The sequence below is a fragment of the Ranitomeya imitator genome, chromosome 1 (assembly GCF_032444005.1).
Source record: "Ranitomeya imitator isolate aRanImi1 chromosome 1, aRanImi1.pri, whole genome shotgun sequence".
Lineage (NCBI taxonomy): Eukaryota > Metazoa > Chordata > Amphibia > Anura > Dendrobatidae > Ranitomeya > Ranitomeya imitator.
In genome coordinates, this window is record NC_091282.1 from 715283248 (window position 1) to 715305309 (window position 22062).

A 22062-nucleotide genomic window follows, 5' to 3' on the forward strand; every position below is an offset into this window, starting at 1 on the left:
AATGCGCAGAAAAAACATGGTAAATCCGCCATAAATCCGCAGCGGTTTAGCACTGCGGATTTATCAAATCCGCAGCGGAAAAATCCGCAGAGGACCAGAATACGTGTGCACATACCGAAACCCTAACCCTACCCCTAACCCTAACCCTACCCCTAACCCTAACCCTAACCCTAGTTCTTACCCAAACCTTAGTGGAAAAAAAAAAATATATATTTTTTTTATTGTCCCTACCTATGGGGGTGACAAAGGGGGGGGGGGTCATTTACTTTTTTTTTTTATTTTGATCACTGAGATATAACCTATCTCAGTGATCAAAATTCACTCTGGAACGAATCTGCCGGCCGGCAGATCCGGCGGGCGAACTGCACATGCGCCCGCCATTTTGGAAGATGGCGGCGCCCAGGAAAGAAGACGGACGGTCCCCGGGAGGCCAGGTAAGTATAAGGGGGGGGAGATCAGGGCACGGGGGGGGCGTCGGAGCACGGGGGGATGGATCGGAACACGGGGGGGGTGGATTGGAGCACGGAGTGGGGGATCGCTGTGCGGGCGGGTGGATCGGAGCACGGGGGGGGATCGCTGTGCGGGCGGGGGCGATCGCTGTGCGGGGGGGATCGGAGTGCGGGGGGGTTTGATTGGAGCACGGGGGGTGTGATTGGAGCACGGGGGGAGCAGGCAGGAGGACGGGGGAGCGGAGCACAGGACCGAGGGGAGCAGACCACAGATCGGGGGGCTGAGGGGGCGATCGGAGGGGTGGGGTGGGTGCACATTAGTGTGTCCAGCCATGGCCGATGATATTGCAGCATCGGCCATGGCTGGATTGTAATATTTCACCATTTTTTTAGGTGAAATATTACAAATCGCTCTGATTGGCAGTTTCACTTTCAACAGCCAATCAGAGCGATCGTAGCCACGAGGGGGTGAAGCCACCCCCCCTGGGCTAAACTACCACTCCCCCTGTCCCTGCAGATCGGGTGAAATGGGAGTTAACCCTTTCACCCGATCTGCAGGGACGCGATCTTTCCATGACGCATATGCTGCGTCATGGGTCGGAATGGCACCGACTTTCATGACGCAGCGTATGCGTCAAAGGTCGGGAAGGGGTTAAAATCCGAAATGTTGGCCATCTAGTTAAACCCATAGCCTGACATGTTTATCCAGAGGAAGGCAAAAAAAAAACCATTCGGCAAACACTAAGCTCCACATTGGGGAAAAAAATTCCTTCCCGACTCCACATACGGCAATCAGTGTATATACCCTGTAACATTATACTTTTCAAAAAGATATCCAGTCTCCTCTTAAATATTAGTAGGGAATCAGTCATTACAACGTCATACGGCAGAGAGTTCCATAGTCTCACTGCTCTTAGGGTATGTTTCCACGGTCAGGAAGCTCTGCGCTTTGGATGCAGCGGATACCCCGCCCCACTCAAAGCGCCGCCCCCTGTTGTACGCGCGGTGATTCAGATGTGCTCATTGAACACATGCGGAATCACAGCATCGTATTCATAGACCGGGTTATTTATCTTGTGGAGACGGAGCGTCTCCGCAAGATAAATAAACATGCTGTGGTCTATAAAGACGTGCCGCATGTCCGATTACGCAGGGCCGCCGGATGCAGCCCTGCACGCATAGTGGAAATGGGATTTCATAAAATCCAATCCGCAGCAAATCCTTATGTAATCCGGACACTGGAAACATACCCTTACAGTAAAGAATCCGCGTCTGTTATTATGATTAAACCTTCTTTCCTCCAGACGTAGAGGATGCCCCCTTGTACCTGTCTCAGGTCTAAGAGTAAAAAGATCATTAGAAAGGTCTTTGTTCTGTCCCCTCATATATTTATACATTGTAATAAAATCACCCCTAAGCCTTTGTTTTTCCAAACTAAATAACCCCAAATGTAATAACCTGTCTTGGTATTGCAGACCCCCCAGTTATTATGGAATCTTTAAAGATAAAAAATAATGGTCTATCAATGAATGTACTTAATTCATGCAGCACACAGTGGTGTATCCCGTCCGGGCTTGCTGGATTTGTCAACTTTATTAATTTAGTAAATGCACTAAGTACTTGGTCAGGGCTCCTTTTGCATCAATTACTGTATCAATGTGAAGTGGCATGGATGTGATCGGCCTGTGTCACTGCTGAGGTGTTATGGAAGCCCTGGTTGCTTTGATAACAGCCTTCATCTTGTCTGCCTTGCTGGGTCTGGTGTCTTTCATCTTCCTCTTGACAATACCCAACAGATTTTCTATGGGGTTAAGGTCAGGCGAGTTTGCTGACCCATCAAGCACAGTAATACTGTTGTCTTTAAACCAGGTATTGGTACTTTTGGCAGTGTGGACAGGTGCCAAGTCCTGCTGGAGAATGAAATTTCCATCTCCAAAAAGCTTGTCAGCAGAGGGAAGCATGAAGTGCCTTAAAATTTTCTGGTAGACGGCTGTCCTGACTTTGGTCTTGATAAAACACAGTGGACATAGGCCAGCAGATGACATGGCTCCCCAAACCATCACTCATTGTGGAAACTTCACACTAGACCTCAGGCAGCTTGGATTGTGGCCTCTCCACTCTTCCTCCAGACTCTGGGACCTTGATTTCCAAATGAAATGCAAAATTTACTTTAATTTGAAAACACCTTGGACCACTAAGCAACAGTCCAGTTCTTTATCTCTTTGGCCCAGGTAAGACGCTTCTGGCGATGTCTATTGGTCATGAGTGGCTTGACACAAGGAATGCGACACTTGTAGCCCATGTCCTGGATACATTTATGTGTGGTGGCTCTTGAAGCAATGACTCCAGCAGCATCCACTCCTTGTGAATCCCCCCCAAATTTTTGAATGGCCTTTTCCTAACAATCCTTTTAAGGCTGCAGTTATCCCGATTGCTTGGGCACATTTTTCTACCACATTTGTTCCTTCCACTCAACTTTCCATTAATATGCTTGGATACAGCAGTCTGTGACCAGCCACCTTCTTTAGCAATGGCCTTTTGTGGCTTACCCTCCTTGAGGAGTGTGCCAATGACTGCCTTCTGAACATCTGTCAAGTCAGCAGTCTTTCCCGTTATTGTGGAGCCTACTGAAACAAACTAAGGGACCTTTTTAAACACTTAAGGCCCCTTCACATTTAGCGACGCTGCAGCGATACCGACAACGATCCGGATCGCTGCAGCGTCGCTGTTTGGTCGCTGGAGAGCTGTCACACAGACCGCTCTCCAGCGACCAACGATGCCGGTAACCAGGGTAAACATCGGGTAACTAAGCGCAGGGCCAGCGATGTCTTCACTGGTAACCAGGGTAAACATCGGGTAACTAAGCGCAGGGCCGCGCTTAGTAACCCGATGTTTACCCTGGTTACCATGCTAAAAGTAAAAAAAAACAAACACTAGATACTTACCTACCGCTGTCTGTCCTCCAGCGCTGCGCTCTGCTTCTCTGCTCTCCTCCTGTACTGTCTGGGAGCCGGAAAGCAGAGCGGTGACGTCACCACTCTGCTTTCCGGCTCACAGACAGTACAGGAGGAGTGCAGAGCACAGCGCTGGAGGACAGACAGCGGTAGGTAAGTATCTAGTGTTTGTTTTTTTTTACTTTTAGCATGGTAACCAGGGTAAACATCGGGTTACTAAGCGCGGCCCTGCGCTTAGTTACCCGATGTTTACCCTGGTTACCAGTGAAGACATCGCTGGATCGGTGTCACACACGCCGATCCAGCGATGTCTCCAGGGAGTCCAGCGACGAAATAAAGTTCTGGACTTTATTCAGCGACCAACGATCTCCCAGCAGGGGCCTGATCGTTGGTCGCTGTCACACATAACGATTTCATTAACGATATCGTTGCTACGTCACAAAAAGCAACGATATCGTTAACAATATCGTTATGTGTGAAGGTACCTTAAGGAAGGCATTGCAGTGTTTTTTTGCTATTTATTCTAATTTACTGAGATAACGACTTTGAGATCTTCATTGGCTGTAAGCCATAATCATGAACAATTAACAGAAAAAAACACTTGAAATGGATCACTCTATAATCTGTGCATTAAATACCTTCTGAATCATAGATACATGACTAATTTGTTGTCATTCATGTTGCTCACTTCTTTTACATATATTAATAGGAATACAGTGTCTGATCTGCTTACTTTTTTGGAAGTTTAACTTTTTTCAAATTTTCTTCAGCGGTTTGATTTGAGTGAACAATGAGACATCCAAGAGCCAACAAAGTCCTACAAAAGAAAATACAATAATCTCAATGAATGATATAAAAAGAATGTGGTAAAAATAAACAGACTTGAACAATTTAATTTTTGTTCTAAATTGGTGGGAACTTCTGAAAGACAGGTTATGGGTGGGAAATAACAAAATAGTAATTTCTCTCCTATTCAACCACCCCCGCTTACCTAGCTCAGCCATTCCAGAAGTCTCCCTAGTTCTACTAGCAAATGCCAGATGGGCTGGAGTGCAAAACTTTTAACAGTATTGGCATCAACAAAACGCTGATACTGTTAACACTTGTGGCAGAGTAGAAAGCCATTGGCTCCCTGCTTCAGCAATTACTCCAGAAGACCGCAGACTACTTTCAGCCTGAGGTATGTTGGCGGCTGAAAGCACACAGGAGACATTGGGTGGCACGATGTCATCAATGAACTGCACTATCAACGCTGGTAAACAGCTAGATAAACCGGATGAGGTGACAGAGGCTGCAGTGAACAGGGGACAAGGATAGGGTATTAGCCTTTCCTATCATTATAATGATGTCAGGGGAAAGGTCATTATATGATCGAATGTGCTGCGGGGGCCATTCCACTGAATATAGGAGCTATAGACAATCATATAGTTTACAGTGGGGCCTATGGGCATCATAATGTGTATAAGGGTCTAGTACGCATACAGTGCACAGAATGGGTACTAAAGAGGTTGCCACAACTTTAACATTGATGGCCTATCATTAGTATAGGTCATCAATGTTTGATTGGTAGGGGTGCAACACCCTACATTCCTGCCAATCTGCTGGTCTCAGTGTCAGCCTGAACTGACTAGTTACGGAGCTGCACAGTGCAGCTCTGTCTACTGTATAGTGGTCGGAGCTGGGCACTACACATGTGCCCAGGGGCAGATGTGTAGTACCCAGCCTGGGCCACTATACAGTACACGGAACTGCGCTGGGTTTTGCACTTCCCACCGATCAAACATTGATGACCTATCCTAAGGCCATCAGTGTTAAAGTAAGGCACTGGGCACAACACGATATAGTATGTATACAGGTGGGTAATTTGAGGAAGGGTCTCAAAAAGCAGTAAGCCAGTTAAGATGAATATTTTAGTGGTCAAGTGTTTAACATTGAAATAGGAAGGCTCATCTTTTATGAAATAGAGAAAACCCCACAAGATTAGATAAAGCTCACTTGAGAGTCTCTGTGGACATCTGCAGGTTATAATTTTTTTCAGTTTCTGGAAGTTTGGAAAATTCTACCAAACAAGGATGCTGACGTTTATTATCATCTCGCACCTAAAAAAAGAACATTAATGTTACACATATGAGATCTGCAGTCATTGTAAAGATTAATTTTTGTCAGTTTTTTTAACAGATTGGTCAAAATACAGAAAATAAATGAGCTGTCAGCTATGATTAAGCGTTTTTCGACATTCTGTCAATTTTTATTTCATACTATACTATTAAGGGCTGGAAGTTATTGTAAGTTTCCTGGGATACTAATCTCCAACACAAGAGTGGTGAACTGAATTGATATTTTCTTTTTGCTATTTTTTAACCCTAGAAAGCCCCACCACCAATTGTAATCATTAGGACTGTGGGTCATTTCTCTACAATTATTTGTAAATGCATCAGAATAAAAAAACTATGTTAAAAACTGTAAATTGAACTTAACCTAACACTTAATTCCTTATTTTCAGTTATAGGGATAATAGTCCTGAATGCAGTGTTTCTTACAGGTGAACTTTTATAAAAGTCAGATGGAAAAATAGTAAAGACTTCAAAGCTTCCATGAAGACAAAGCTCTTCTCATAAACAAATTATGTATATAATGCCAAGTAATATTGTGCTTAAGAATAAATCTTAAAAATATACATGGGAATTCTTTTTACTCTATATGTTGGCTCATACGTTTCTGTCTGAACTCACTAGCACCCACTAGCATAGAGCATGATTGTATTTAGCTATAGAATGTGCTATCGATACAGTCTTCTCTAGAATAATGCTATAACTTCTGTACTACCTTAAATTAAGAAAGCAGATAAGCATGATAATTGTTGACATTTTCACAATATTCAAAGACTCAAAACTTCATAGTAGAACCTAGCATGTGGAATACACCACTTGGTTAATTTCCATGTACTGTAGATTATACAGAGCAAAAATAAAGGATATATTTATAAAAACTACACAATTATTTGTTCATATACAGTACAGACCAAAAGTTTGGACACACCTTCTCATTTAAAGATTTTTCTGTATTTTCATGACTATGAAAATTGTACATTCACACTGAAGGCATCAAAACTATGAATTAACACACGTGGAATTATATACATAACAAAAAAGTGTGAAACAACTGAAATTATGTCTAGGTTCTTCAAAGTATCTACCTTTTGCTTTGATGACTGCTTTGCACACTCTTGGCTTTCTCTTGATGAGCTTCAAGAGGTAGTCACTTGGAATGGTTTTCACTTCACGTGTGTGCCCTGTCAGGTTTAATAAGTGGGATTTCTTGCCTTATAAATGGGGTTGGGACCATCAGTTGTGTTGTGCAGAAGTCTTGTGGATACACAGCTGATAGTCCTACTGAATAGACTGTTAGAATTTGTATTATGGCAAGAAAAAAGCAGCTACGTGAAGAAAAATGAGTGGCCATCGTTACTTTAAGAAATGAAGGCCAGTCAGTCTGAAAAATTGAGAAAACTTTGAAAGTGTCCCCAAGTGCAGTGGCAAAAACGATCAAGTACTACAAAGAAACTGGCTCACATGAGGACCGCCCCAGGAAAGGAGGACCAAGAGTCACCTCTGCTTCTGAAGATAAGTTTATCCGAGTCACCAGCCTCAGAAATCACAGGTTAACAGCAGCTCAGATTAGAGACCAGGTCAATGCCACACAGAGTTCTAGCAGCAGACACATCTCTACAACAACTGTTAAGAGGAGACTTTGTGCAGCAGACTTTCATGGTAAAATAGCTGCTAGGAAACCACTGCTAAGGACAGGCAACAAGCAGAAGAGACTTGTTTGGGCTAAAAAACACAAGGAATGGACATTAGACCAGTGGAAATCTGTGCTTTGGTCTGATGAGTCCAAATTTGAGATCTTTGGTTCCAACCACCGTGACTTTGTGCAACGCAGAAAAGATGGACTCTACATACCTGGTTTCCATCATGAAGTATGGAGGAGGAGGTGTGGGAGTGCTTTGCTGGTGACACTGTTGGGGATTTATTCAAAATTGAAGGCATACTGAACCAGCATGGCTACCACAGCATCTTGCAGCGGCGCTATTCCATCCGGTTTGCGTTTAGTTGGACCATCATTTATTTTTCAGCAGGACAATGACCCAAAACACACTTCCAGGCTGTGTAAGGGCTATTTGACCAAGAAGGAGAATGATGGGGTACTACGCCAGATGACCTGGCCTCCACAGTTACAAGACCTGAACCCAATCGAGATGGTTTGGGGTGAGCTGGACCGCAGAGTGAAGGCAAAAGGGCCAACAAGTGCTAAGCATCTCTGGGAACTCCTTCAAGATTGTTGGAAGACCATTCCCGGTGACTACCTCTTGAAGCTCATCAAGAGAATGCCATGAGTGTGCAAAGCAGTCATCAAAGCAAAAGGTGGCTACTTTGAAGAACCTAGATTATAAGACATAATTTCAGTTGTTTCACACTTTTTTTGTTAAGTATATAATTCCACATGTGCTAATTCATAGTTTTGATGCCTTCAGTGTGAATGTACAATTTTCATATTCATGAAAATACAGAAAAATCTTTAAATGAGAAGGTGTGTCCAAACTTTTGGTCTGTACTGTATGTTCTAAAAGGGATTTGTAAAACGAACAGTTATCTCATATAATCTTCGAATACATAAATTATAAAAATGATATACCTTGCCATAGATCCAACCAAGTTCAATTTTGTTCATGCCCCAAAGTTCATGGATGTTTTCTGCTAATTTGTCTCGAATCTTCTCAAGATGAGGAGGTAAAACAATCTATGAAAGGGTACAAATACTATTTATTCTTAGCAAGCAAACAGATGTTGGGAAATTCACATGGTTTGGCTAAAAAATACAGATATACTTTAAAGCACTGAAGCAGAGTTAAGAGTAGAAGAAGGCTTACCTGGCTGGTATCAATGGGACAAGGAATGAATGAGGCTTGAGACAGGAAGTGTGTTGTACCCAACAAATCCCGAACTCCTTCACAATCTCTTTTGTACTCTTTTACAGGCTCTACTCTCATCTTCTCTTTTGGCAACAAGGCCTCATAGCATGGAGCATAGCCAGCTGGGGGTAAGAACTTGAATTCTCCATGGCGTCCACCAAGAAGAAATCGGACCCTAAAAGATCAGAAATAATGTTTTCAGGAACTTTTCAGTATGTATGTAACATCACATTTATACTTGCACTGATATGTACCAGGGTTTACAGAACAGAAGGACTTGGGAATTCAGGTTACGAGAACCCTAAGCATCAGAACTCAATGTCAGGCAATGGTTGCAAGAGCAAAAAAATATTTTAAAGGGAACCGGTAACCAGAAAAAACATTATTAACCTGTAGATATGGGCTTAATCTGCAGGTTAATGGCGTTACAATTATTATTATTATTATTTATTTATATAGCACCATTAATTCCATGGTGCTGTACATGAGAAGGGGTTACATCAAAATATCACTTACAGTAAAGAAAACTAACAATGACAGACTAGTATAGAGGGAAGAGGACCCTGCCCTTGCGGGCTTACATTCTACAGGATTATGCAATACGGTCTGGCGCCCGTACTTAGCCAAACGTTGAGGGGAGAAAATGAACTTTATTCCTGCTACCAACATTCTGGTTTAGTCACGGGGTGGTGCCGATGCTCGTTCAGTCACTGCTCTCAGCATAGAGAGTGGCTTCTGTAACCAAACCCCCTGGCCGTGACTGACAGCCGACCCTAATACAGAGCCAATAGCAGTCAAAAATCAAAATGCTGTTGGGGGAATAAAGTTTATTTCAGCGTTCCCTGCAGCATTTGGCTATGTGAAGGCGCCGGGCAGGTTAGTAACGCTATTAACCTGTAAATTAACCTTATATCTGCAGGTTAAAGGGAACCTGTCACCCCCCAGGGCCTATTAAAGTAAAAGAGCCACTTTCAGCAGCACTAAGACTGCATTCTGTGAAGGTGGCTCTTATGTTTATATCCTTAGGAATGCTGAGATAATAACTTTTATAATTTTCCTGCCATACCTCTATTGAGTCAGGGAGGTATGTTTTCTCCCCCTGACTCGACCGCCTCGCAGCCATCCATCATCCCCCTCTGGCCTCTGGGCACCGCCTCCTCTCTTTCTCGTGATGTCACCGGCGCCTGCACTCTGCAATCAGTTCTTGGGCATGTGCCATGCGGCCTGCCCAAGGAACTTGCATCAGGTGATGTAAGGATATCGCGCCTACATGTAGCGGAGGTCCCAGATCCCGCCTCGCAGTGTGTTATGATGTATTCACATTTCGGGGCTGGGAATCTGGCGCTTGCACAGTGAGGATCTCTGGAGGAATGAGGGGAAGGGAGCTGGGGACAGGCGTAGAGATCCTCACTGTGCAGGCGCAAGATTCCCAGCCCTGCAGTGTGAATACATCATAACATACTGCGGGGCGGGATCTGGAGCCTCCGCTACACACAGGCATGATATACTTACATCACCTTATGTAAGTTCCCGGGCAATGCTCACGTCGCATGCCCGATAACTGATTGCAGAGCGCAGGTGCTGGTGACATCATGAGAAAGAGAGGAGGCGGCGCCCAGAGGCCAGAAGGGGATGATGGACGGCTGCGAGGCGGTTGAGTCAGTGGGGGAAAATATACCTCCCTGACTCAATAGAGGTATGGAGGGAAATTTATAATAGTCATTATTTCAGCATTTCTAGGGATTATTAACATAAGAGCCACCTTCACAGAATGCAGTCTTAGTGCTGCTGAAGGTGGCTCTTTTACTTTAATTGGCCCTGGAGGGGGTGATAGGTTCCCTTTAATGGTGTTTTTGCTGTGACAGGTTCCTTTTAGGGGTTATAAAAAGAGAGCCATAAGCCTGTGATTCCAATTTAGTATTACTCCTCTGTAAATCCTGTGCGTAGTTTCATCTTGATCATAGAATACAATTTTTGGCTCCACATTCTAGGAAGTGTTTTGGGAAGCTACAGTGGACTCAGAGATGGGCAGCAACATTATTAAATGGTATGGTCTCTTGTGAAAGCTAGATAAATTGGACTTGTTTAGGTTAGAAAATAGGCACTCAGATACTTGATTTTCTGTATAAATACATTTGCGGCATATGGTTTTTTTCTTCACAAGGACCTTACAAAGAAACAGGGATGGAGAAAAGTTGATGTCGACATCAAAATAGAAAAGGATTTTTTACAGTTAGTGCAGTTAGACTATGGGACACCTACGCAAGAGGCAGCAATGGCGGACACTATAACAAAACCTTAAACGGTTGGATGCCTTCTCATAACATACAGTTTGTGGGTTATAAATAATCTCGTGATAAAGTATAATTGTTGAATAAAGGTTGAACTTGATGAATCTTTGTCTTTTCGTCTTTTCTCAAAATCTATCACTATGTAACTAAGTGATCAAACAAATAGTATTTTTGCCCAGAATTTGTAATATATAGAGAAAAAAATGGGAACTTTTACAACAAGGTGTGGCTAAAAGGGCAAAGTTCAATTATAACTAGATTAAATGTCAATCAAGTATAGTACTAAATGTAAAATGTCTACAGATTTTAGATTTGATAAAGACATGTCAGAAATCAGAAGGAGTTACTGTGCATAGACGCTCAAGAGTTGGAATATGGGCTGTAATGCTATGCAGTTATGTCCCTTTTGTTTTGGTTCCCCCTTTAAGTTTTATAGCTCTTGTTTGAGGGGTCTCATAACTGTTTCCCTGGTCACAACTTAACATGTCTCTAAAGACCTCCAAACACATTAGCAAAAGTTTGCTCAACCCGTAAATGTCTCTAATGTGTTTGGGGGTCTCCTAAACCTACTTTGACACATGATATTGTGAAAAGAAAAAGTTTGCATATTGATTTTAAATCAGCCAAATCTTCAGTTCCATAAGATGCTGCCAGAGGTGTTTGGCAGAGGTTTATTCGGCTTTTCACTAACACATGCAAGCTCAAAAAACCAAGCATGCATGAGTATGGGAGGCTAGGGATAATCAGATTTTCGGGTGACAGTGATTTAAGATTATACCACATTGAATTTTGTTAAAAATTACTTTCAAAGAAGGAGACCCTTTAAGATATTAGTTGAATTTGCAGAAATCTCTGCTCCATGTTCTAAAAGTCAAAGACTCGAGATGAAGTGACGCAGTGAAAACCACTTACTTGACACCAGCAGAAAAGCTGACAACTGGGAAAAAGAGACCTTCAGTATTAAAGTTCTCAAACATGCCTTGGACAGGCTGCCCATTAATACGAAAAGAAATACTAGGCACTCCCAAGTCCAGGCAGCAGCTGACCACATCATCGGATGCCAATAAATGCTGGTTTGTTGAAGCCACGGCCCTCGGTACCCTCCCTATATAAAGTAATAAGATAGTAGGTAGTAAGGGGATCACATAAAACATTTATCTTAGTCATCTGCAAAAATACTACAATGGCAGCTGAAGGAAAAAGCAACAAAGAAATTTGACTCAAGATAGCATCCTAATTATCTTGCTCTACTAAGAGTCAAATACAAAGCACTAAGCTTAATTTCTGCCTTATACGTCAATGAAAACAGCGTCATGGAATGAGTCACAGCGAGAATAGAATGAGATCTTGTGAATTGAGGACCAAAAGCTGTGTCTGAACTTCACAAAGATAATATCACTATTTTCTCTTCTACGCAAACTGCTGAGGGACTATTCACAACACCGCATGTTCTATTTTAGGTAATTGGGCCAATGTCTAAAAACAGACCAGATAGGAAATTTAGAGAACTATAGCCTTAAAGGGAAAAGCTCACAAAATAAACATCCCTTTCTTCAAAGATATCTGCCTCCGATAATTCTAGTTGGATGATTATCAGCTGTCAGGAGTGTAACAATCGTGATTGCAGAGGGTGCAACCACGACGGGCCCATGAGGGAGGAAGGCCACCGACCTCAGCACCTTCTTTAGCTGAAATGCACTGCGGTGCAATAGATGCCGCCGGCTAATCTGAACCCAGCAGTCAGTGTGCAATGCATTGGAGTGGCATGGCAGTGACGTCTTCATCACCATAGCAGGCACGCTGATGTCAGCTACCAGCCTCTGCGTCAGCTACAGCAGAGGACGCTACATGTTATGGCATAAGAGGAAGGGGAGATTCATTTTTTTGTTTACGCAGAGGCAGAACCGAGACATATATAGCAGTATAAGTGACATATAAACCAGGAAGGGGGACATGCATTTGAGGATAGGGGACTTATATACCAAAAAGGGGGATATGTTTACAAGGGTGGGGAAAATATATACCAGGATGGGAGACCTAGACTGTATACAAGGGTGGGGGTATATATATACCAGAATGGGCGACATAAATAATAGTAAAGGGCTCAGGATGGAGGACATACAGTATATACCAGGGTAGAGGACATATATAAAAGGATGAGGTACAGGTATACTAGGATGGAGGACATATATACCAGGAAGAGTGTCATGGGCTTATCACTAGAGAAGAGCTTGATGACCACGCTGTCTGATTTCTCCTACTTCTGCACTGATTAGAAGCACTTCACCTTCATATTAAGCAGTGCAGGTTTCTTCTAGCAGTGAAGGGGATAATCTGTTCAGCTGAGAACTCCTGGAAGTTTACTTGATTTGATGCTCTCACCTGTTCAGAGTTGGTCAGTCCCCTCTCCAATATATACTGGCCTCTGGCAAGCAGGCATTGCCAAAGTTAGCTTCATGCTGCATGGTTCAGGAACAGGAGGAGTTTTGTTGTTTGAGGAGGTGCTTGGTGCATTTATCTAAAGATTGTTGCTTGGTTTTAGTTGTTTGCAAATCCTCTCCTTCTCCTACTTTGATTTTTCCCTTCCTTCACTCCCCGTCTTTCCCACTTTTATTTGTGACAGCATATTTGTATAATTGGTATTTTACTTTATCCCAGTATGTATTCCCTTGTTAGTCTGGCTGGTGTATTTCCATACACTAAAACTTCTCTCTTGCCTGGGTGGGGGGAGGTAACAGACTTAGGGAGAAATCAGGATCTCAGCAAGGTACGTAGACCTGGCATCTTCATCATTGGAAGTAATCTGGGGAGCAGGGATAGCTAGGGTACCTCCTAGTACTGGGGACATGGAAGGAACCCCTCGCTACGACAACAGAGACGTGACAAAGGGGCCCAAGATGGAGGACAATAGGAATGGATCCAGGATGGGGGACATATATACCAGGAAGGTGGACATATAAAACAGATTGTGATACATACATATGTTTGAGACTGCCACATCCCATGGCTGGGAGCGTCAATGTGCATGGAAAAGCTTTTGTATGGAGGCCATGCAACTGTTTTATTCCCAACCAGCATTGTCGCACTCCTTTGTTTTCAAAATCAGTGGGAGTTTTAGCAATCCAACCTTAATGATTAGAACATGATAGCAGTCTGCCATTACTTTACAAGATAGAAAAATTCATGGGAGGTACCATTTAGACAGTTTTTTTTTATTGTACATAAAAAAGAGGAGCGATTTCCATCTGTGTCCTGGAAGACATTGTCATTCGTGTTTAATCAGGGCGTTCATTTTTACTATCAATGATTTTCTGTCACATATCCACGTGCTGTTTGTTTTTCACTGACTCTTTGTTATGAGAAGCTTATGAGCTTATCATCAGTTTGTTGGGGTTTTTTGCATAGAAGAAAAAATATAAGACACACTGATGGTAAAAAAGGACACATGGACCAAATACTGATAAAAATGTGTTAAAAATACTAATTACAACCATTCAACGTTTCATTTGTGCCTCCCCTTTTCCTCATAGATTGTATGCTTCCGAGCAGGGCCCTCATTCCTCTTGGTATCTGTTTTGATCTTTTTTTCTTTTTTTATTGCTATGCTGTAATGTCTATTGTATGTACAAGTCCCCTCTAAAATGTAAAGTGCTGTGGAATATATCAGCGCTATAGAAATAAAATTATTATTATTAAAAAAAAAATCATGCAGTAGCCACGCGGCCAATAAAAAAATGTTCCTATGAAAAAAGTTAGGTATTAGGAGCTGCAAGCCCTCATTTTTGGGAAGGATTCCTCTACTGAGACCACATTAAACTTAATCGACAATAAGGCAAGATAGGAATTAAAAATGTATTCTTAATTTGTGGCTATAACGGATTACGCCAAATCAAGCGTGAGGAAATAAATACCATAGTTTGTTATTTCAAACATGTGTCCACTTTTGCTCAACAATCAGTATTTTAAGACGGCTACATGCCAAGACTAGACGGGCCACTGCAATAACTTGGCACTGAACAGTGGAAGTGAATCACGTTCCTGGTGGAGGTTTCCTTTCTTTCTTATGCGTTGTTCAGTCTGGTGACAGGAGACCTCAGTCATTTCACAGCGTGAGGAATTACTGCTGTCCAGTTATACACAGCTGTTATAGTTAAAGACAGTGGATTATAGAAAGGAAATGATCTTTTGTTGTATTATGAACAGAGCACTCTGCCGAAATCCCTCCAACTGGCAAACGTATGACTGGGTTTTCTTCCAAGCTCCCAAATCGCGTTAAGCCTAGGATTCAGTGGTGAGTTCATTTAATGTATACCCACAGGGAAGCAATATTATGCAGACTAAGCAAAATATTTAGCAATACGAAAGAAAACGTGGCAGCACTCACCATTCTTCTAAAACAGGTACTTTATTTAGCCACGTTTTCTTTCGTATTGCTGCATCGTTGATGGTCGTCTTTCTGGCTACAGCACCTCAGGTCTTCTGTCCGGCTGGCATCTGTGAGTTTCATGTTGTAGGTGGTAGTGGCGGTGGTGCGGTCAGCTGTTCTCTTTTTTGCTCGTAGTAAGCAAAATATTTAGCTTGAGCCAATAACTTCAGGCAAACAAGTGCAAACTGAAATGCTACAGATCCATGGGCAGAAGGTTTCAGACACTGGCTGCATGATTTCAACTAGATATATCTGACTGTGAAAAACTGTGGTGTTTCAGAGAAAGATTGAAAAACATACTTTAAAAGCCAACTGGAACTAGTCAGACAGGTGGGTTCCTAGTGGCAACTTCCAGTCTGCCCCCCTTTAGTGCCAGGTCTCTTTGCATGTGCATGTAAAGTCAGAAACTTGTCATTGCAGGGAAGAAGGTAGGGAGAAGTCACAGGGGACTCGTCTATCCTTCCAGTCTCCAGTGCAGCTCGGTCCCCGGCTGGCAGCCTTTAAAACATGCTTTTCCCTGATAGACCACAGTGCTTTAGAGTCAAACATACATGACTGAAATCATACAGCCATGGCCTTATAAATGCTGCCCGTAGATTGACAGTAGGTTAGCTTTAAATTAAAGCAAGAGTCAGATTATATGACTTTTTTTTTTACTTTGGACAATGCTCTTAAAAACCTTAATCCTATAAGAAAGCCATTTTTTAGGGGAAAACATCGTTTTTGTATTTGTCAAGCTTTGAAACTATGTTTCCAGTTCCATTTTATACTAGTTCCATTGTCGATGATGGAAATAGAAGGATACAGAATTAACTTGATTGCCACAATTAAAAGCTATTGTGAAGTAGGCTTAATAGTAAATTAAAAACTCCAAGTAACAGCAAAATATGAGATATTTTCAAAATGAACTTACCGGACCATAAGTGAAGACCATCAAAGCCGTAGGAGAAAAGATCATCCCCTACACCATTGCCTCCCCATCCTTCACCTCCCCCTGGATAAGGAGCATAACCAGAGGTGGAGGCCCAACCTACACGTAGGTGAGTAGGTTCTGGAGTTAGAAATGGATCCACCTGATCGATATACATCTCAAAGTACCACTTTTTGTACTGTGCTGAGCCCTCAGCTACACCCAGGAAGATATTTGGTCTCATGCTGAAAAAGAACACAAAAATGTAAAAGATAGCTGAGCTTATTGCACCGAGGAAATACAAAATACAGTAACTCTTTTCAAGTTCAAAATATGTCCTCATGTTGAAACAGTTACAGTACTTTGTATATGGAAACCCCATTTTACCGAGATTTTATTAAGATTTAGCAAAGGCAAACACAACAACAAAGTCTCACAACTTGGCTTTACTTAAAATTTTTATAGAGGAACAGGTCAGATATACAAGGGTCAAACAATCATGTAATAATGACAATAATAATATTATACAAAGGAATACTTATTAAAAAGTGTTTTGCCATGAAAATTATTTACCATTCAGCCACGGGGTTGGTGATAATGGTACAACTGCTGCATTCCTAAGTGAATGCAGCGGTAAGAAGTTTGCTGTCACTCCCACCACTCCAATAGACAGTGAATGGGGTGGTGTTCCCACATGATCACTACCACTCCATTCACATTGGAGGGTATATCTTATATACATATCTCATGATATGTGGTGGTACGGACTCTTAGACCCCCCATCGATCATACAGTGGGTACAGAAAGTATTCAGACCCCTTTAAATGTTTCACTCTTTGTTTCATTGCAGCCATTTGGTAAATTCAAAAAACTTCATTTTTTTTTTACATTAATGTACACTTTGCACCCCATCTTGATTGAAAAAAACAGAAATGTAGACATTTTTGCAAATTTAATAAAAAAGAAAAACTGAAATATCACATGGTCATAAGTATTCAGACCCTTTGCTCAGACACTCATATTTAAGTCACATGCTGTCCATTTCCTTGTGATCCTCCTTGAGATGGTTCTTCCCCTTCATTGGGGTCCAGCTGTGTTTACCGTAATTAAATTTAGACCTGGCTGTTCAGCCAAACTGAGCAATCATGGGGAACAGCCTTGGTGAGAGTGGTAAAGAAGAACCCCAAGATCAATGTGGCTGAGCTCCAGAGATGCAGTAGGGAAATGGATGAAAGTTCCACAAAGTCAAAGTCCCATCTCCAAGATCCTAACTCAATATGTAATATGTGTAATAATAATATTTGCAAATAACTCCAATTAGAAATGTAGTATAGTTTTTCTGATTTGCTATGTCTCTCTCCTCATGTACAAGAACTGCAGGACCGTAGGTATCCATGGTTATGACCACTGATATACTGACAGGCTGGAGTCACACTACTGTACAACATGGCGGCCGAGTGCTATTTCATAAAACATCGCATAGCACTTCAGATCTGCAATTATTTTCTCATGCCGAATCGGCATGCTAAAACAGTCGCAGCATGTTGCGATTGGCAGTGAGACTCAGCTCACTCGCACCCATATAAAACTATGGGTGTGAGTGACAATGCACAACACTCGGATATCACCCAAGTGTGGTGCGATATACGCAATTTAATTTCTCCGCCTCCACCACAGCTGTGCTCTGATGTTCTTTATTGCAGAGGATAGGCGCACAGTAGCATGACACTCGGCTGCCGCTCGCAGCAGAGCAGGAGCCGAGGGTTATTAGCATATCGCATCCGATGCCATACGCTGGTAGGACTACAGCCTTAGTTAGCTAGCTGCTAGTGGTCGTAACCATGGATACCTAATGTCCTACAATGCGGGCACATAAGGAGAGAGGAATAGCGAATCAGAAAAACTATTCTACATTTCTAGTTGGACGTATTTGCTAATATTATTATTATTACATCTACTACATATTGGGATAGGATCTTGAAGATGGGAATACCCCTTTAATTTATTCATTGCCATCTGATAATCTCAGCAGGACTATACCACAATACTGCTGGACTAAGCAGCAGAAAGCTATTTTCCCAAAAAGTAAGCATATCATAAAGACATATCAGTGGGACAACCTGTGAAACCGCATAGGGGCCCATGTGGTAAGGGGGCCACTTCTATGTCCAAAACTGGTGAACTTGTTCATTATGACGAGGTATTGGACTGCAAATGGCTTATTTATTGTTCTTTCTCTCCTCTCTGTGTCCACCAGTGAAGCTGCAGTTTTGTAGAATTGATACTTTATAAATATATTAGCCTCTATGCAGCACAATCATTAAGGACAAGGGCAGTCATTTCATGTCTTACACAAATATGCAACTTCTTTAAGTAAAAATATATGACTTAATAAATGAAAGTATACCTGGTGACATCATTAACCAAACGGGTTTGTAATAACAAATCTCTCCTGGGCAGCAGGTTGTCACAAATTAGATTCTGGTTAGTACGGACTGCAACCCCATTACATACACACAGAGAGCACAGGACATCCAGAACCTAAAAACAAGACATTTAGTAAATCACATTTCCTATATGCAGTTAATGTCCCCCTCCCCCATTTACACAACAGTAAATGGTGGCATAACAGGAGCCCGATTCATTAACCCCTTTTGAGATCTGGGGCTGGGTGAAGGCTTATTTTTTTTTGTCCTGAGCCAACATTTTTATTGATACCATTTTGGGGTAGATACGATGAAATGATCGGCTCTTGCATTTTATTATAATGCTGTTACGGACAAAAAAAATGGAATTCTGATGTTTTGATTTTTTTTTCGCAATGCTGTTTTTCAATCAAATTAAGTTATTTTAGATTTTGATCAATCATACATTACTGAGCACAGCGATACCAAATATGTGTATTTTTAATTGTTTTATTTTCAATAGGGCAAAAGGGAGGTGATTTGAACGTTTGGGCTTTTTTTAACCTTATTCTTTTGACTTTTTAATTTCTTTAACAGTCCCTTTAGGAGACTTGAAGCTGTGATCCGATTGCTTGTGCAATACATAGCGTTCACAGAAGTATTGTAATAAGATTAGGCTGCCGTCACACTTAGCAGTATTTGGTCAGTATTTTACATCAGTATTTGTAGCCAAAACCAGGAGTGGGTGATAAATGCAGAAGTGGTGCATATGTTTCCATTATACTTTTCCTCTAATTGTTCCACTCCTGGTTTTGGCTTACAAATACTGATGGAAAATACTGACCAAATACTGCTAGTGTGACGGCAGCCTTAGGCAGAGATTGGGTGAGTCGGCCAACATTATACAGATTGACAGCTGACTCCCCACTGCTTAACTGTGGTAAGTCAGGTGTCAATCAGCATGATGTTAGCAGTCACGTCACTCCGACAGAGCAGTCCGGAAGAAGAAGAGCTGCTGTGTTGATGTTGAGGAGCCAAATCACTGGCAGGAGCGGTCGGTGGCGGCTCTGAGTCGGCGTTGGGTAGAAAAGGCAGGTAGCTGACTTTGTTAGCAACTACCTGCGTGTTAGTTTATAGGCCCATAGTAAAAAAAAATACAAAATCATACTGGACAACCCCTTTAATGTTAGGTATAACAGACCCTATTTTTGTATGTAGAGTGGCCTGGAATTAACTTTAAAATACATCATTAATAATAATTTATTATTATTGTCCCCATCAGAAAAGTACCTATTTCTACATACCTTGTGGTTTCGCCCATGTTTGTCCAAAAGAGAAATTATTGACCGTATATGTCCCTTTTCTATTAAATTTAAAGCCTCGGGGCTTTCAATCAATATGCAGTGTAGAACCTCCAGTATTCCTACCAGAAAACAGATAAGAAAATCATCACTACAAATAGATGTGATATCTCCTGCTGTATCGTAATATGGCAAGAGTAGATACTGTTCTTCTGAAAAGGACAGAACATTGTGAAATACCTGAAGATGATTCAAGACGCTCCAGTTTACTTATAAGCCAATCCAAGTTATTGGAAAATTGCGCACAGTTGCTTCTATTTCCGCGAATTAGAGCAGCTAGAAAACAAAACAGAATAAAGGGGAAAAAAAGGAAATATGTTGATATTTCTTTGTGATTCAGATGGCTAGCTTCCAGAAAGTTCAGAGGTATCAGACACTTATTTTCTGGAGGGTTCCTGAACTGTTTCATGACAGCTGATATTGGTAGAAAAAAGTGATTTGGCATGGTTGGATTTAGAAATGCCTGATCATTAATATTATCTTCTAAAGAGACATCGAGTCTAAAAAGGCACAACACAATACCATATGGAAGTGTAATGTAGCTGTATGGGGTCATAAAGGAAAATACTGCTATAAAAGCCATAACCATTTCTCCACTATCCAGTAGCTTATAATAAACGCTACTAAGAGAAATGAATACCACGGTTATGGATATGTTCTTGCTCAGAGATATCACGTTCTATACGATAATTATGACAAATTAGCCATACTTTACCTGTGTTTGTAGGGAGCAGTCTATGGATATTTCTGAGATTAATGATTTTACAGATATATATCTAATGGGGTCAACCAACTATGGTATTATTATTTTCTTATGAGGCCATTGACTGTATTTGATGCCATACATTGAGTTTAGTCATCATTCAGTTTTACAGGAGACATAAACATTATTATTTTTGCTTTTATTCTTTCAATTTTTTCTTGACAACAATGTAATAGGAGTTGATAAAGATGATTGATTGTCCATTTACCTAGTAATTCATAGAGAAGGTTCAGGATTTCCTTCCATGCTGGTCCAGCTTTCTCCCCGATAAATTCTGCAAAGTGTGCGGCACTGATGTATACATTTAGACGGTCAATACAGTTTAGCACCAGAGCCAGCATTCCCTGCACGGGGAGAGGAAGTGTTAATAGTTGGACAATCAAGTGGGTTTATTGTACACTCAGAGCAGGAAGGCTGTTCCCCAGGAAATCAATTACACAGTATTTACCGTAGATATATTTATTATTAGTATTTCAGTTTTCAGATGATTCATGGAGAAATTCAACTGAAGAAATTGTGCATATTAATTGTACACTCTTACAGGAGCACGTAGAGCTACTGCATCGATGCATGACTGTTCTTGTGTCAGGGTGATACTCATTTTACATGACAATCTGGGATTATGTTCAGTTTATACATTGGGAAATGCTCCTGGTCAATTAAAGTAATGGTACATTTTTTTTTGGCCATTGCCCACATTTGAGCTTTCTTTTGTCACATTTGGCAAGGATAGTCGACCATGAGGAGTGCAACTGTCTAGAGCAGGGGTCCCCAACTCCAGTCCTCAAGGTCCACCAACATGTCATTTTTTCAGGATTTCCTTAGTCTTGCCCAGGTAATAATTGCATCACCTGTGCAATGCAAAGGAAATCCTGAAAACATGACCTGTTGGTGGGCCTTGAGGACTGGAGTTGGGGACCCCTGGTCTAGAGCAAAGGTCCATAAAATGCGGCCTGGAGGCCACATGCAGTTTGTCATTTCATTTTGTGCAAACCCCAACCTTCTTTATGCAGTAGTTTCCATGTCAGAGGGAAGAAAAATTTCAAACTACTCAAAACAGAGCTAGGCAAGCACATACACAGCACTGTGTGACCATATCTGGAACCCAGATTCATCAAAAGTCTAGGGCTCCCTCACCCCTGTTTAGCTGTCCAAAAAACAATCGGTAAAGCTGGATAGACAAAAAGTGCAAACAGGGTATTATCTAATAGCAAAGTGGTATAAGATATTATAGGTACGCTCACCTGACAGTCACAACACCTATCAGGTGTTTCGAGGGTAGCTTTTTCTAGGGGAGGTATCTGTGAAAAGGCCTCAATCTGCATGACTTCTGCGACACAACAAGGGCAGGCTGTTGACTGATATGCTAAACTGAATGTGCCTACCCTCATCGGACTGCAGAAGTTACATCTTTTGAGGCCTGTTGAGTACCAGAATGGGAGAATGGCTGAGAATCCCTGGTTCCAACGACTCGTCCAGCATACGCATTGATGTGATCAAATCCTAAAAGCATTTACTTGTTATGAAAACT

The 22062-nt window shown here is 41.8% G+C and overlaps 1 protein-coding gene across 1 annotated transcript in view; it reads right to left on the bottom strand.

Moving 5' to 3' along the window:
* RYR3 (ryanodine receptor 3) overlaps positions 1-22062 on the bottom strand; it is an 886248-nt gene that overhangs the window by 523838 nt on the left and 340348 nt on the right. The window contains exons 15-24 of the mRNA XM_069732389.1: positions 20740-20875; positions 19949-20044; positions 19712-19830; positions 18410-18543; positions 16006-16247; positions 11579-11771; positions 8334-8550; positions 8099-8203; positions 5399-5502; positions 4137-4220 (exon numbers count right to left, since the gene is read on the bottom strand). Of these exons, the coding sequence (XP_069588490.1) occupies positions 4137-4220; positions 5399-5502; positions 8099-8203; positions 8334-8550; positions 11579-11771; positions 16006-16247; positions 18410-18543; positions 19712-19830; positions 19949-20044; positions 20740-20875 (1430 nt within the window). The remainder of the gene's footprint in view (positions 1-4136; positions 4221-5398; positions 5503-8098; positions 8204-8333; positions 8551-11578; positions 11772-16005; positions 16248-18409; positions 18544-19711; positions 19831-19948; positions 20045-20739; positions 20876-22062) is intronic.